Source organism: Echeneis naucrates, chromosome 24, assembly GCF_900963305.1.
Source record: "Echeneis naucrates chromosome 24, fEcheNa1.1, whole genome shotgun sequence".
Lineage (NCBI taxonomy): Eukaryota > Metazoa > Chordata > Actinopteri > Carangiformes > Echeneidae > Echeneis > Echeneis naucrates.
In genome coordinates, this window is record NC_042534.1 from 3,911,349 (window position 1) to 3,925,985 (window position 14,637).

The window sequence follows — 14,637 nt, forward strand, 5'->3', positions numbered from 1 at the left end:
ACTGTCACTCACTCACTGAGTCTCTTCCTCTCCAGGTCTAGATGGTTGAAGGAGCCTGATGAGGACTCAACTGAGCTCTTTAGGATGGTGGCTGAGATCTTTATCCTCTGGTGCAAGTCCCATGTAAGTTTCACTGTTGAATGCTTGTATCACGGTATTGATAGGAAGATTTTATTACATTGTGGATTTATTTCTGATAAACCCATTGTCTTTGCCACATTGATACAGAATTTCAAGCGTGAGGAGCAAAACTTTGTGGTTCAGAATGAGATCAACAACTTGGGCTTCCTAACTGGAGAAGGCAAGACGTCTAAGATGTCCAAGGTAAAAAAAAAAAAAAATTATGATAATTATGCACAAAATATTACATGTTTTCTACTATCCACAGTAAATCCCATGTCTGATATGTCTGATTCTTTTGCAGCTCCACTTTTGTAAAAAAAAAAAAAAGAAAAGAAATCTGAAGCACCAGGTGTTTTCTTTTCGTTTTGCTTCAACATTAGGGCTGCAGTCAATCCCACATCCTGCTGCCACAAATAATCAACTGTTAGTAGGGAGCATTTGTGAGGTGTCAAAAAAAAAATATATATTTTTAAAAAAAAAATATATATATAAAAAATATATATATATTTTTTTGACTTGAGAATTGGGGGTGAGTACTGCAAAAGGCAGGAGAGTGAGAGAGACTGGCTGACCGACACACTGGTGCTTTTGGTATTGTCACATTGTTGGAATTTTCTGGGGGAAAAAAGAAACGCTTGATCCTTAAATTCATGAACGAAAGCCCTGAAATGGAAAAGGCTTTAATGAATTTTGAGTTTTACCACAGAACAGAAGCGACCAGTGTTGGCAGATCTACTCTCTGCTTGAATTTCATTAGGAGTGAAGCTCTGTAAAGCAGAGATGTGATTAAGCAGCAGAGAAATACTGAAGCTATTAGTCCCAACCTGCAAATTAAAATAATCAGACAGTAAAAAAGAGATTTAGGTTTTAAGACTCTTTAGATTTGAAATTTCACATTAGTTGATGTTACCTGAGAGGTAAAAATAACTCTTTACCTTTAAAGACAAATCTTTCTGACGTGTTGTTATGAACCCAAGAGAGAGAGCAGAGTACATCTCAGTCCTCCCTGGGTTTAATTTGGACTGCTCTCCCCATCAGTGTCAGCACTTTAGAAAAGCACAACCTCAATACTTCCTGGGGGAATCCTGAAGCCTCTCTCTTCTCACCACTGTTTCAGAGACTGTAAATGAAAAGAGGAAAAGTCCCTCCAAGCACTTTTCCCCAGTTCTTCAATCAGTTCCCTGACATGTGCTGAATAAGTTGAACATGCAGATGTGAGATATGAATCAAATCACCTAGATGAGTCCACACCTCTTAAATATGTCTCAGCGTTGAGGCTTTATGACATGTGATGTCTCAAAGGGAGATTTTTTGTAGCAAAGTCAGGTCATATATCTGCATGTTGACTGTGTTCGACCCAGCGGCCGTTCATCTAACTCTCACTGTGAGACTCGTTTATTAGTTTTGGCAGAGCCAGATATCTTATTTATTTGCACTCTTGAGCTGTTTGGTCACACTGGAGAAAAGGCTTCACAGCGCTTGATCCTGGAGGATGGAATAGTCTTATCATTGATGGCTAGATATAATACTACTATGATATTTTAAATTCATAAATATTAAATGTGAAGAAAAGATTTTTTTGTCTTTGCCTTTTCATTTTCAAATGATAAAATTTTAAAATTGAAATGTAATTGAACTGAAACTCCTTTACTATGTCTCCCTCTAGTCAGGTGGAGACCAGGAGAGGAAACACAAGCGGCGCCGCGGCGAATACTACTCTATCCCGACCTCTCTGATTGTTGCTGCTTTGAAGAAAATGCTGCCCATCGGCCTGAACATGTGCACCCCAGGTGACCAGGAGCTCATCTTTTTGGCCAAGATGCGTTACAGTCTGGTAAGCAGATTAAATGCCGTCTTAAAGGTTTTCGCTCGCTGGAAGTACTTCACTAATAATTATAAAATAAATATTTTAGTTAGCATTGTCTACACATAAGATGCAACTTCTCCATATAATCTTTTCCCTTATTTTCAGCTTCATCTGAAGTTATCCTAAATATTATAATTTGACTCTGTTATTGATCAATTTTATCAAGTTAAGTTAAATCATTTGAAGTTCATTTCATGCAATGCTTCTAATCATCTATCAGAGACACTTGTATTGTACATTGGAAACCAGAGTGATGTCTCAGACTTTAACTAATGTAAGCTTTACCATCTACCATGACTTTTACTATGACTATTTTATTATGATGGTGTTATCCAGAAAGAGTTGAAACAAATTAAGACTTCTTTTATTTGGTGAAGTACACATTAAAAAATAAAACGAGTTTGTTTTGAAATACTTACAGTAAAGCATAACAGTGGTTTACTAAGGCATGTTTTTTTTTTTTTCCTGTGTTCTCATGAAAACCTTTCCCTTCATAGAAAGACACAGATGACGAGGTGAAGGAGCACTTGCGTCAGAATCTCCATCTCCAGGACAAGGTCAGGTGATGATCTGTGTGGTTTAAAGTACCAGCAGAAAGAGCTGTGAAATGAAATAGAACTGTTAAGTGCTATTTCTTGTGGTTTGGTGTTTGATTGGTTTGCTGTTATGTTGTAGTCCGATGACCCAGCAGTCCAATGGCAGTTGGACCTGTACAAGGACGTGGTGGTCAAGAGCAACCTGCCCACAGACCCAGAGCACACAGTCAATCGAGTCCAGAGCATCTCTGCTGCAGTTTTCCATCTGGAGCAGGTAAAAACACAGACTTCAGTCGAAAACACTCGTATCATCAAAACATTAAACATGGAAGGTATAATAAATATTAATGTGGTCAGTATTCTGGCATGCATTTACCAGCACAGAGGGCAGCAGAAGGTGTATATATATGAGAAAAGCCTATTGTAGATGACACACAGTGACAGCTGGTGGTGATAAAACACCTACTTCTTCTCAAAGCTTCTCAGATGTTACGATTGAACATTTTGAGGTTTAAGATTTTCTTCCACTAACTAAATGAAGTGATAAACCACAGATTAATAGCTAATGGTACCATTTGCTAATTATAGCCTTTTTTTAGAATACCAGTCTCTGAGGGATAGCCTTGGTAAGATGAAGCATGGTGTGTCTTTATTTTCATAAGGTGGAGCAGCCTCTGCGGAATAAGAAGTGTGTGTGGCAGAAGCTGCTGTCCAAACAGCGTAAGCGCGCTGTGGTGGCTTGTTTCCGCATGGCTCCACTCTACAATCTACCCAGGTTAGTCTTTTCTTTTTTTTTATTTTCTTTTTATTATATTTTTCTTTCTCTGTTTTCTTTTCTTTCTTTATTTACACTTGTCGCCCTCACAGAACTGATACATTATGTCAATAATTAAACATTGACATGACCTTTTTAAACAGCCTAGTTAAGATGTTGCTCTGTCTTGATCTAACTGCCCATAACAAGCAATCACCAACTAGTCATGGGTCGGTGGGGTGGGGGGGGGGCATTTTCTTTCTTGATTGTGTGCCCATGTAAACCCCTCATCACCTCCCTAATGACATTCTCTTCTCTGTGTTGTTGTTTTGTTTTTTTTTTTTTGTTTGTTTGTTTTATTTTGCATAACACTACTTCATCCTCCCTCAGATACAAAAATAATAATTACTTCCTGAATGGCTATCGGGAGGTTTGGCTGGAAAGGGCATTCAAAGCCTCCAGCTTTGACCGCCTGTTCTCCCTACTGACGGTAAAGTGAAACTACAGGGCGAATGCTTCATCTGTTCAACCCCCCTCCCCTCCCTCTCCCTTCATCCACCAGGCTGTGGACCGATCTCTGCCTAGCAACCAGTTGTTTCTGCACTGTTGATTCTGATTGGTCAGCTAGAATGAGCCAGACAATTAATGGAAACAAAGATATTTGAAAAGTGGAGACACACTGTGAGCTGCAGGCTTTTTATTTCAAATGAACCCAGAAGAAAGGAAAGAAGAAGAAAGACAGAAAGAAATATATTTAATACAATATTGACTTGATGGTTTACAACATTATGCTCGGTTACTGTAAGATATAATAAGTTGTTTTGTCATTTTGTTTCCTGCTCTCGATGATTTGAACATTTGTTTTTATGTCTGACATTTTACCAAAGATTGTGGAGTTTTACAACACATCTTTAAACGTGGGAATAAACCTGATGATTATAATAAACGTAGATCTACTGATGTGTTGGAAAACTGTATACCTCTCCCCCCCTCACCCAAAGTGTGCATGCTCCTCTTATGAATCATACAAACCTGTTGGAAAATAACTGCAGTATCCAATTGTGACCAGTCAGAAGAGCCAGTGGGTCCCACATTGACCAATCACCACCCTGCCTGAACTGCATTTCCTGTAACCCCTTCCTCCCCCTACATCTCTCCTTCCTGTCTCCTCCAAAAACTCACCAGAACCCACCCTAATGCCACTGTACCTCCCTCCCCACTCCCTTCCATTCCTCCCCACCTCCCCTCACCTCCCCCCTCCCCAGGCATCGCGCTATCAACCTCTTCATCCCGGCCTATGAGAGACTTTGGATAGAGGCAGAGGAGTACTCCTTTGAGGAGAAGCTAGTTCAGGATCTGGCAGTAAGTACTGGGCTCTCCTTGCCCTCGGCCCGCGTGCCCTGCGTTGGCACCCCTCTGCCAGTCCTGTCTGCCGAATGCTTCTTTAGCTCCGCGCCTGTCGAACCTTGGGAGCGCGTCCGGCTGGGGATGACGCCCAAAGCGCCCAGGGGCCCTCGCACTAGGCGCGCAAAAGCCTTCAAAAAGAGAACCGTCAGGGGTCAGAGGCTGCATGACCAACTCAGGAGACACAGGGCCAGCTCCGGCGCTCACAGCTCTAGAAAAGCAGGCTTTGCCTTTCTGACAGCGGTGGTAAGGAGGGCCTTTCACTACAGTAGGAGACTGTCACTAGCTGTTTGGCTGTCAGATCCGGATCCAACCCATCAGTTGTCTTTTCGCTGTACTCTGTAAGTCTGTAGTGTGTGAAGGTGACGTTACAGTAAGTTTTGTGGCCGTGACGTCAGTGGCATGCTCGCGTAGTCATGTGAAGACCACATCTCATATTAGATCTTTGTATTCAGATGTGCAGCAACTTCATCAAGACACCAAAACTCTGCCATTGAACAAGATTAACGGACAGCTTTAGATACAGTAGCCCAGATTTAATGTTCTTGTGGGGAAGAAGATGAATTCTTTTTTTATTCTGCAATTCTGTCAGATTAGTTTGGACTCTTGGAGATGTTTGTAGCTGTGATACTCCCTCAATGTCAGTCTCCTTCACTGTCAGGATCATTCTTCATGTTCATTTCACCAAATTGCTTACTGCTTGCATCTGTTTGCTTAACATGCATGTAATGGAGAACTGGTTCCACCACTGTCCATCATCCACTCTCGACTTTCCTCATCTTGTCCTCTTCATGGATCACCAGGTTATGAAAAACGTTCATCTGCATGATGGCGCTAGTTTGAATGCACATGACTCATTTCAGTGTTTTGAAAAATGTTCAAGTGAGTTTGTCAAGATTAAGAAAATGTTGACGTCTGCAAACTGCGTTGGGATGAAACGTGAGCGCATGAGACTCGGGCAGCTCTAACTGTTCTTACCTGTGGACCCCTCCAGAAAACCCCCATGAAGATTGTGGAGGAGGAGGAAGAAGAGGTGGCTGATATCCAGCCCGACCCTCTTCATCAACTCATCCTCCACTTCAGCCACAACGCTCTGACAGAGAGAAGGTCAGCTGCCTTTCATGTTCTGTGTCAGGAAGAGACTTCTGTGCTTTTGTCGTTGGATAAAACTCAGTGTGACTTCACTTTTTTCTAGTCACTTGGAAGAAGATCCTTTATATATTGCATATGCAGACATGATGGCAAAGGTAGTAGATGATTAAGTCATTTGAACTTATAATAATAAATTCTTGGGTAAATTAAACTTGAGCTTGAATGTTGATCTTTGTGTCTTCAGAGCTGTGCAGAGGATGAAGAGGAAGAAGAGGAGGAAGGGAAAGAAAAGACATTTGAGGTCCTCGTGTTCTTTCATAAAGGTTATCAGTGATATGTATTCGACTCTAACAAATGGCTCTGTGTGTGTTTGGTGTTCAGGAAAAAGAGATGGAAAAGCAGAAAATCCTGTACCAGCAGGCAAGGCTGCACGCCCGTGGGGCTGCTGAGATGGTGCTGCAGATGATAAGCGCCAGTAAAGGTAACCATCATTCACTATTATCCTCATTAGACACATCCTGTTCCGTTTTCAGGGCAGTTTAAAGTGAACCTGCAGACCTTTTTGCTTGTTTACCAGCACTTACAACTGAAAGTAATGATGAATTGTTTTACTTGAATTCGTTGAGGGCCTTATTGTATGCAAATTCTTTCTTGCTAACAAGGCTGACTCTTATCTGCACCTGAGGTATAAAAGTATTGGATTGTTGACAGTAATGAAAAACTGGGGGAAACTTTCACCGCCATCAAATGAATGACACAATAAGCCATATCTCAAATGTAAAAACATATATTTTATCAAACATTTAAATATCTCAGTTTAAGGCAATACATTTTGCAGTTCTTTGCATTTTCTGCCTCAAATGTATCATCAGTCAAACCTGCTGGCTTGATTTTCAGCTTTTATCTAACCTTCGTCCTCTGCCATCAGGCCGTCTTGGCCCCATGGTAACCTGCACCCTTAAACTGGGAATCTCCATCCTAAATGGAGGCAACGTGCAAGTTCAGCAGGTCAGAGTTAAATCAGAATAATTCAGTAGTGATTTGATTTGTTGTATTTATCCTTCTAGTTCTTCTCTCCACTTATCAATAATATCTGCTCCATCATATATCCACGCAGGACATTCACCTGCTGTTCTTGACAGTTCTCTCCTCTTCTATCACAGAAAATGCTTGATTACCTGAAAGAGAAAAGAGATGGAGGGTTTTTCAAGAGTCTCTCAGGACTGATGCAGTCTTGCAGGTACTGGGATACTTCTGTCTGTGCTGCAGAAACAGGAAACTTTTATTTTACTCGGGAATGTCTTTCCATAGTGTCCTGGACTTGAATGCATTTGAGAGGCAGAACAAAGCAGAAGGTCTTGGCATGGTGACAGAGGAAGGTTCAAGTAAGTGATGATGTGATTCAATAAATGTGCAATGTTATTTTCTACCATTTTTCTCTGCTTAGACTTATGCTGAATTTTTTGGACATAAGTTTGTGTTAAGGTTCAGTACCTGACTGTTGAAGAGCCCAATTTTATTGTTAATTGCAACACACAATGTTTTGTTTTGTTTTTTTTAACCCCTTTTCCTCTCACTAAGCTAATGCTGAACCATGACAACTGTATAACCCCGGTGTCCACTCAAAGCTGTTAATAAATGCTAGTTCCTAATTAGCAGTTTCTGTATGGCCTCGGTAGTTAAAAAAAAATCAAAATCCCATTACCATTGATGTGGATTTTGATTACTACAAATAGTTTGCTGCTTGCGCTACAGTCTTGAATTCACTGAAGTCGTCAGTGTTGTGTCCCTTAATGTCGTCTTTTGTAGTCAGCAAAACAGCAGTGAGCCTAATGTATTATGTAACACTGTATCAAGCGTGTACAGCGGTCCAAAGTCTGAGACCGTAAATGAGAGAGCGGTCTCAGACCTTTGAGATTTAGCAAACGATAACGTTCCCTTCTCAGCTCGTGAGGTTAGGTGTCCAGTCATCTGTAGAGAGGAGTAACCACAGATGACATGGTCCAGCATTAATACCAGAGCCTCAGGTTCTGAAACACAAACACTCTCACCTGACGCTTTTCACATCAAACTATGTCCGTCTTTTCATCATTCAGCCCTCCGCTAAACATTTCCACCAACTTCTGTGTTTAACAATTCACTGTTAATACTCGTGTCTCTGTTACTGTTATAAATTTTTCACCATTTAAACATATCTGATATTCATCTTGTTAGACGCTACATAGACACTACCCAGGCCTATGATTTTTTTTTTTCTTCCCCCTGTCTAAAAACTGCATGACTTTGTTCTTCACTCGTAGCCAATATATTCATATCTCTTTGTATTGTAATTCGATGTCCTCTCTTTTTGCTTATGTCTTCGTGTATTGTTTGTCTCCTTCCTCTCATTTTAAAAACCCATCGATGGCAGTCCACACTGAGCGGGGTAAATAGCAAATTTAGATCATCCTGATATGGCTATGCTTCCACCTTGAATGTCTCCTCCACATCTGTGGTTCATTCTCCCTGCTTTATTCTGTACCAATCCTCTTCCTCCCCCATGCCCAGATGTCTGTAGGGACACACTGTGCATGCCGACTGTTAGAGTGCACACTGAAAGTTGATCGTCAGAAACCATTGCCTGTCCTTTTTTTTTTAAGTGTGCTATTTGTTCCCATTCCCTTCTTGTTAACATTGACTAATGCAAATCCTAATACTGATGCTAAAATCTGTGGTTCTGAGGCTTTCAGTGCCATCTCCCACAGGTTTGACTGAAGGTCTGTGGACTGTTCCACAGCCTAAGCAAAGCTTTGTCTTGCTTTGGACTTGGGGCCTATTTCACAAAGCTGGTTTCAATACAAGTATCTAACTTTCACATGTTTCTATCTGCTCACAGAAATATATTTTTACTCATTCTATACAGATTTTTAAAGTGAAATCTCTACCACGTCCGTCCCTTTTTTATTTTTCTTTCTTTCTTTTTTTTTTTTTTTTTTGATTTAACAGGCCCAATCACGGCCTACATGTGAAAGTTTCCACTTCCTCCAGCTTATGGAAATGTCCTAGTGTTTCACTGTGGTTTTAATATAAGAGCATTTTTTACAAAAAGCACTTTGGATTCAGTTTTGAACCTGCAATCTAAAGACCCTGGACCACCAAAATGTTTTGAACATGAAACCTGTCCTGCTTGCCTCATGATAATTGTTTTTGAGGGGAGTCTCATATATTATAAGACATCCTCATGTGGACAAAATAAAGACTCTCATCTCTCTGTGTGGGCTTTCAGTTGCATTCACCTACATGTATTTTCTGCCAAGGCTCCAAGGTGCTGCAGAATGATGAGTTTACTAAAGATCTGTTCCGGTTTTTGCAACTTCTGTGTGAGGGTCACAATGGAGGTGAGGTTTCCCTTATTAGCACAAATTTGTGCATTTTCATCCGCAGGATTTTCTATCTTATATTCTATTTCACGAGAGAGCATTAGAGCAGAGGAGGATGAGACAGAAATTATACTGTGGATTAAAAAGTGTGTTTCTGCTGTCAGATTTTCAGAACTTCCTGAGAACCCAAACTGGAAACACAACCACAGTCAACATTATTATCAGCACTGTTGACTATCTGCTGCGTCTGCAGGTGTTAAAAATGTGCTCCATTTTTATCACCGTTATCACCATCATTCTCAATACACAAGTTCACTAATGTTGTCCTCCTCTTTAGGAATCTATCAGTGACTTCTACTGGTACTACTCTGGAAAAGAAGTCATTGATGATACAGGAAAAATCAACTTCTCCAAAGCTCTGTCCGTAGCCAAGCAGATATTCAACTCTCTGACTGAGTATATTCAGGTAAGAGACTGAGCCCTCAGGCAGCAATGCTGAATCTGCATAATCTCTACTAATCTTTTTCACTGTCCCCTGTCAGGGCCCATGCATTGGGAACCAGCAGAGTCTGGCTCACAGCAGACTGTGGGATGCTGTTGTGGGTTTCTTGCATGTGTTTGCCAACATGCAGATGAAGCTATCTCAGGTAAATAAACTCTTTTCATACATCTGCAACGTGTTTTTACAAAGAAATGAAACATTGTAATCAAATCTACAGCTATTTATAAAAAATTGTTTTGTGAGAGACAGAAATACATTGAAAAAAAATAATTTTTCTTTTTTTTATAGATGGACAAAAGTAAAAATATAACTTATAAATCTACTCTGACAAACTAGTTACTTAACAAATGTTTTACCAAACTAATAACGAGCCTTTAATTTGAAAATGTTCTCGTAGATGCATAAATAATAAATGTGAACAACTTTGTGTCCTAGAATAAAGCTAGGAAACTTTCTCTTCTGCTGCTTTAGGATGCCAGTCAGATTGAGCTGTTGAAGGAGCTGATGGATTTACAGAAGGACATGATTGTCATGCTGCTGTCTCTCCTGGAGGGTAAGAGCATGATTCTGCAGGACAAAGGCATTAGAAGAGACAGTGTAAAAATCTTTGCTAGCTCATCATGTTGACATATCTGCTGTGATTCCTGAAATAAATGCTGCACTCTCTTCAGGTAATGTGGTGAATGGAACCATTGGGAAGCAAATGGTCGACACACTGATGGAGTCTTCTAACAATGTGGAGATGATCCTCAAGTTCTTCGATATGTTCCTCAAACTGAAGGATCTGACGACCTCTGACAATTTCAAGGAGTACGACCCTGAGTTTAAAGGCATTATTTCAAAGAAAGACTTCCAGAAGTCCATGGAGAGTCAGAAGCAGTACAGCCAATCTGAGATCGACTTCCTGCTCTCGTGTGCAGAGGCCGATGAGAACGACATGTTCAATTACAAGGAGTTTGTGGAGCGATTCCATGAGCCGGCCAAAGACATCGGCTTCAACGTGGCGGTGCTGCTGACCAACCTGGCTGAACACATGCCACACGACTCTCGACTCGCCAGCTTCTTGGATTTGGCAGAGAGTGTGCTCAGCTACTTCGAGCCCTACCTGGGTCGTATTGAAATCATGGGCAGTGCGAAGCGCATCGAGAGGGTTTACTTTGAGATCAGCGAGTCGAGCCGTGAGCAGTGGGAGAAGCCACAGGTCAAAGAGTCCAAGCGTCAGTTCATCTTTGATGTGGTCAATGAAGGCGGAGAGAGCGAGAAGATGGAGATGTTTGTGAATTTCTGTGAGGACACCATCTTTGAGATGCAGCTGGCCTCACAGATCTCTGAGCCGGACGAGGTCGAACAACCTGAAGATGAGGAAGAAGAGGAGGGACACAGCATCCTGGACGAGCTGGCTGGAGATGAAGGCACATTGGAGTCTGCCTCGGCCTTCACCTCTGTGTGTTGCGCAGTGAAGAAGAAAGTTGGGCATGTCCGCCAAATTTTCTCTATTAAAAACGTTCGCAAGCAGTTCAAGAAAGTTAAGAAACTGACCATCAAGGAAATCATCACAGGCTTCTTCTCTTTCTTCTGGATGCTCTGCACGGGCTTCTTTAAGGGAATCTACAGTCTCATCTTTGGTTTCTTCCACGTCATCTGGTCCTCCATGTTTGGCGGAGGCCTGGTAGAGGGAGCCAAGAACATTAAGGTGACCGACATCCTTGGGAACATGCCTGACCCAACCCAGTTTGGAATCCATGGAGATGTGATAGAGGGAGAGAAAGTGGAAGCTATAGAGTCATCAGGAAACATGGACACAGCCATGGCACCAACAGGAGACATCGCAGAGGTGGACGTGATGCTGGAGATGCTGTCGATGCCCAAAAGAGAAGGAGGGAAACATGTGGAGCCCGGTCTGGGTGATGTTTCAGAGCTCAGCGCAGAAACTTCCACTACTGATCAAAAAAAGGTTTGCAGTCAATATTCAATAACTACATTTGATTTTGAATTCTCTAGATATCTGCTTCCCATCATCACTACCGTTCGGTTTCACTGCTCAGTGATGCTGTATGTTTAACAATGTCACACAGAAAGCTGCTGCCAAGCCGGCTGAGACTGCTGAGAGTGAACCTGAGAAAGCAGAGTGAGTAAAACTGTGAATAAAATTAAGCTTCGCTCAGGATTAAAAGATCTGAGCAAAATTCAAACTGTAATGAATGATTACAGCACAGAGAACAAGGAGAAGGAAGATAAACCAAAGGAGGAGGAGGCCAAGGAAGCAGTGACAGAGGACAAGCCCAAGACCAGATCAAGCCAGCCGAAAGAGCGGGCACCTGCCTTCATGTCCAAAATCTTCGCTGCTCTGGACATCTTCCTGCACAAGATGCTGGTGAGGCCAGATGCTGTTCTTTCAGATGTTTGTGGCTTCAATAAGATTGGATTCTAATTATTCTAATAATTGATTCTGTCTCCCAGAACTACCTGGCTCGCAACTTCTACAACCTACGTTTCCTGGCTCTGTTCGTGTGCTTCGCCATCAATTTCATTCTGCTCTTCTACAAGGTAACTGAAGATAAGATGTAACGATTAGAGGACTGACGGATCAGCAGAGCAACAGATCAAAACTTTTTTTGTTTAATATAGTAGTATCCTATAATGTAACAGTTACTAACCACCCAATAAAAGATTTTAGGAATCAGAAGAAAAAACAGAAGTAATGAATGTATAACAGGGAGAAAATATAAAATAAATAATAAGACATTGCCCTCAGGTCACTGGTGAAGCTGATGAAGAAGGTGAAGATGAAAACCAGTGGGGCGGTGAGGAGGACGATGAGGACACGCTGTTTGACATGGATGAGTTTGTGCTGCAGGAGAGCACAGGCTACATGTTACCAACTTTGCGCTTCTTGGCCGTTTTCCATACGGTCATCTCGCTCCTCTGTTTGGTCGGCTACTACTGTCTGAAGGTGCCCTCGTGACACTCAGTCTGTTCTCATTTGGCTGAGAATCATTTCCTTGTCGCTCCCGCAGATGCAGATTTTAGTCGACTATCTTCACATTTTGCTTTTAGGTTCCCCTGGTGGTGTTCAAGAGGGAGAAAGAGATTGCCAGGAAACTTGAATTTGATGGCCTCTACATCACTGAGCAGCCGTCTGACGATGACATCAAGGGCCAGTGGGATCGACTTGTCATCAACACCCCGTGAGTTGTTCAGTGGTGGCCTCAGTGGTTTACCTGGATGGTTTCACACCCTTAAATGTGAGGATACAGATAATCATAGCATGAACACCTCCTGGGCTTCCCCACTACAAAAAATACAATGTCATATGTATTGTAATATCCATTATTATCATAAAAATTCAAATGCAGCTTCATGTGATGAATTGTCAACACATTCCCCAGTTATAAAGCACCAGGCTAAGGATTAAGGATTTTTACTCCTCCACAAATGCAAAACAACCTAAACATAATAAAACACAATCATCTACAAAATAATGATCACTATGTGAACAGACGAGGCAGAAAGTGAAAGTCTGCTAAAAAATTCCTCTGCGCTGTTTGTGCCCATAAGACATTGACCTGGCGGCTGCCGACAGCTGGTAGCTGGTGTTAGTAAGCCAGCAGGGAGACACTGAATAAAGTAAAATCCACTCTGTTCAGATAACTTTCATGACCTCACATCGCAGTATCTTTAGCAAACAGTTCAGATCAGTGTAAGGTCTGATACAGCTTTTTATACTGCCAAGTCTTAATTATATGTTGTATTGCAGATCTTTCCCCAACAACTACTGGGACAAGTTCATCAAGCGCAAGGTGAGACTACAAAAAAATTTAAGCCCAAAATAAAATAAAGACTCAGAGTTTAATATTCAAGAAACTGACAAAATGAAGTCATAAAGCCGACCTTCGTGTGTAGGTGATCAACAAATACGGTGACCTGTACGGAGCGGAGCGCATCGCTGAGCTCTTAGGCCTGGATAAGAGCGCGCTCGACTTCGACCCCACCGTGGAAACCGTCGAGAAGGAAGCCTCCCTGGTCTCCTGGTGAGAACCAAAGCTCTTGTTTCCTCGGTTCTTATTAAAGCTGTAAAATGGATGCACACATGAAAAGTGAAAGTCTTTGTATTTATCTTGGAAGGAATGGTACCGACACCCTCTACTCACAATCCTTCACGTGGGTCAAAGTGGTGTTTGATTCAGGCCTCCTCTTGTAATTCTTGAAAATATCAACAACCATTTTGTTTTGACAGGCTGAGCTCCATTGATACAAAGTACCACATCTGGAAAATGGGCGTGGTTTTGACCGACAATGTAAGTTTATTCAATGTTCATATTGATGCAGAGAAAATAATGGTTTAGTTAACACGCTTTTTCTGTAACCTGTTGAATCATTTTTACAATAATCACAGTAACAGATAGTAAATAAAAAATAGTTGAACCTAACAAATATCTGTGTGCTGCTGTGCAATTTTGCAGTTAGAATATTTTGCGTTTGTAGATTTTACGTCAGTTGTACGCAGCAATGTAACCATCCTGTCCCTGCAGTCCTTCCTGTATCTCATCTGGTACACCACCATGTCCATCTTTGGACACTTCAACAACTTCTTCTTTGCCGCTCATTTGCTGGACATTGCCATGGGCTTCAAGACCCTTCGCACCATCTTGTCTTCTGTCACTCACAACGGAAAGCAGGCAAGTGTTTCAACCAGCAGAGGGAACCAGAGTCCAGATAGGAAACTCACTCCACACCAAAAAACTATTTTTATTTATTTATTTATTTATTTTATTGAGTATCTGTTCGGTGTTAGAAAGACTTCTGCATCCAAATGTGGCCTCAGATATCTATAAGAAAAACATCCTTCCATTCACTCTGAGCACCGATCGTAATTAAACCAAAAATGTACTTCTTACTTGGAAAAAAGGATGGAGCTGTTAAATAGACAGAGTGGAGCTCTCTTAAGACTGTGACCAGGGCCACAGGATATTTAGAAAAGAACATTCATGAGAAAAGGA

The 14,637-nt window shown here is 41.5% G+C and overlaps 1 protein-coding gene across 1 annotated transcript in view; it reads left to right on the forward strand.

Annotated features, from left to right (window-relative positions):
* Positions 1 to 14,637, forward strand: part of ryr3 (ryanodine receptor 3) — a 90,286-nt gene that overhangs the window by 72,551 nt on the left and 3,098 nt on the right. The window contains 30 exon segments of the mRNA XM_029496039.1: positions 36 to 123; positions 229 to 324; positions 1,790 to 1,957; positions 2,488 to 2,547; positions 2,666 to 2,800; positions 3,189 to 3,301; positions 4,546 to 4,642; positions 4,782 to 4,796; positions 5,703 to 5,791; positions 5,880 to 5,931; positions 6,021 to 6,077; positions 6,158 to 6,257; positions 6,705 to 6,784; positions 6,940 to 7,016; positions 7,088 to 7,161; positions 9,073 to 9,153; positions 9,300 to 9,388; positions 9,473 to 9,601; positions 9,678 to 9,782; positions 10,109 to 10,190; positions 10,309 to 11,591; positions 11,713 to 11,765; positions 11,849 to 12,011; positions 12,098 to 12,184; positions 12,393 to 12,590; positions 12,695 to 12,825; positions 13,395 to 13,437; positions 13,541 to 13,668; positions 13,875 to 13,935; positions 14,170 to 14,316. Of these exon segments, the coding sequence (XP_029351899.1) occupies positions 36 to 123; positions 229 to 324; positions 1,790 to 1,957; positions 2,488 to 2,547; positions 2,666 to 2,800; positions 3,189 to 3,301; positions 4,546 to 4,642; positions 4,782 to 4,796; positions 5,703 to 5,791; positions 5,880 to 5,931; positions 6,021 to 6,077; positions 6,158 to 6,257; positions 6,705 to 6,784; positions 6,940 to 7,016; positions 7,088 to 7,161; positions 9,073 to 9,153; positions 9,300 to 9,388; positions 9,473 to 9,601; positions 9,678 to 9,782; positions 10,109 to 10,190; positions 10,309 to 11,591; positions 11,713 to 11,765; positions 11,849 to 12,011; positions 12,098 to 12,184; positions 12,393 to 12,590; positions 12,695 to 12,825; positions 13,395 to 13,437; positions 13,541 to 13,668; positions 13,875 to 13,935; positions 14,170 to 14,316 (4,081 nt within the window).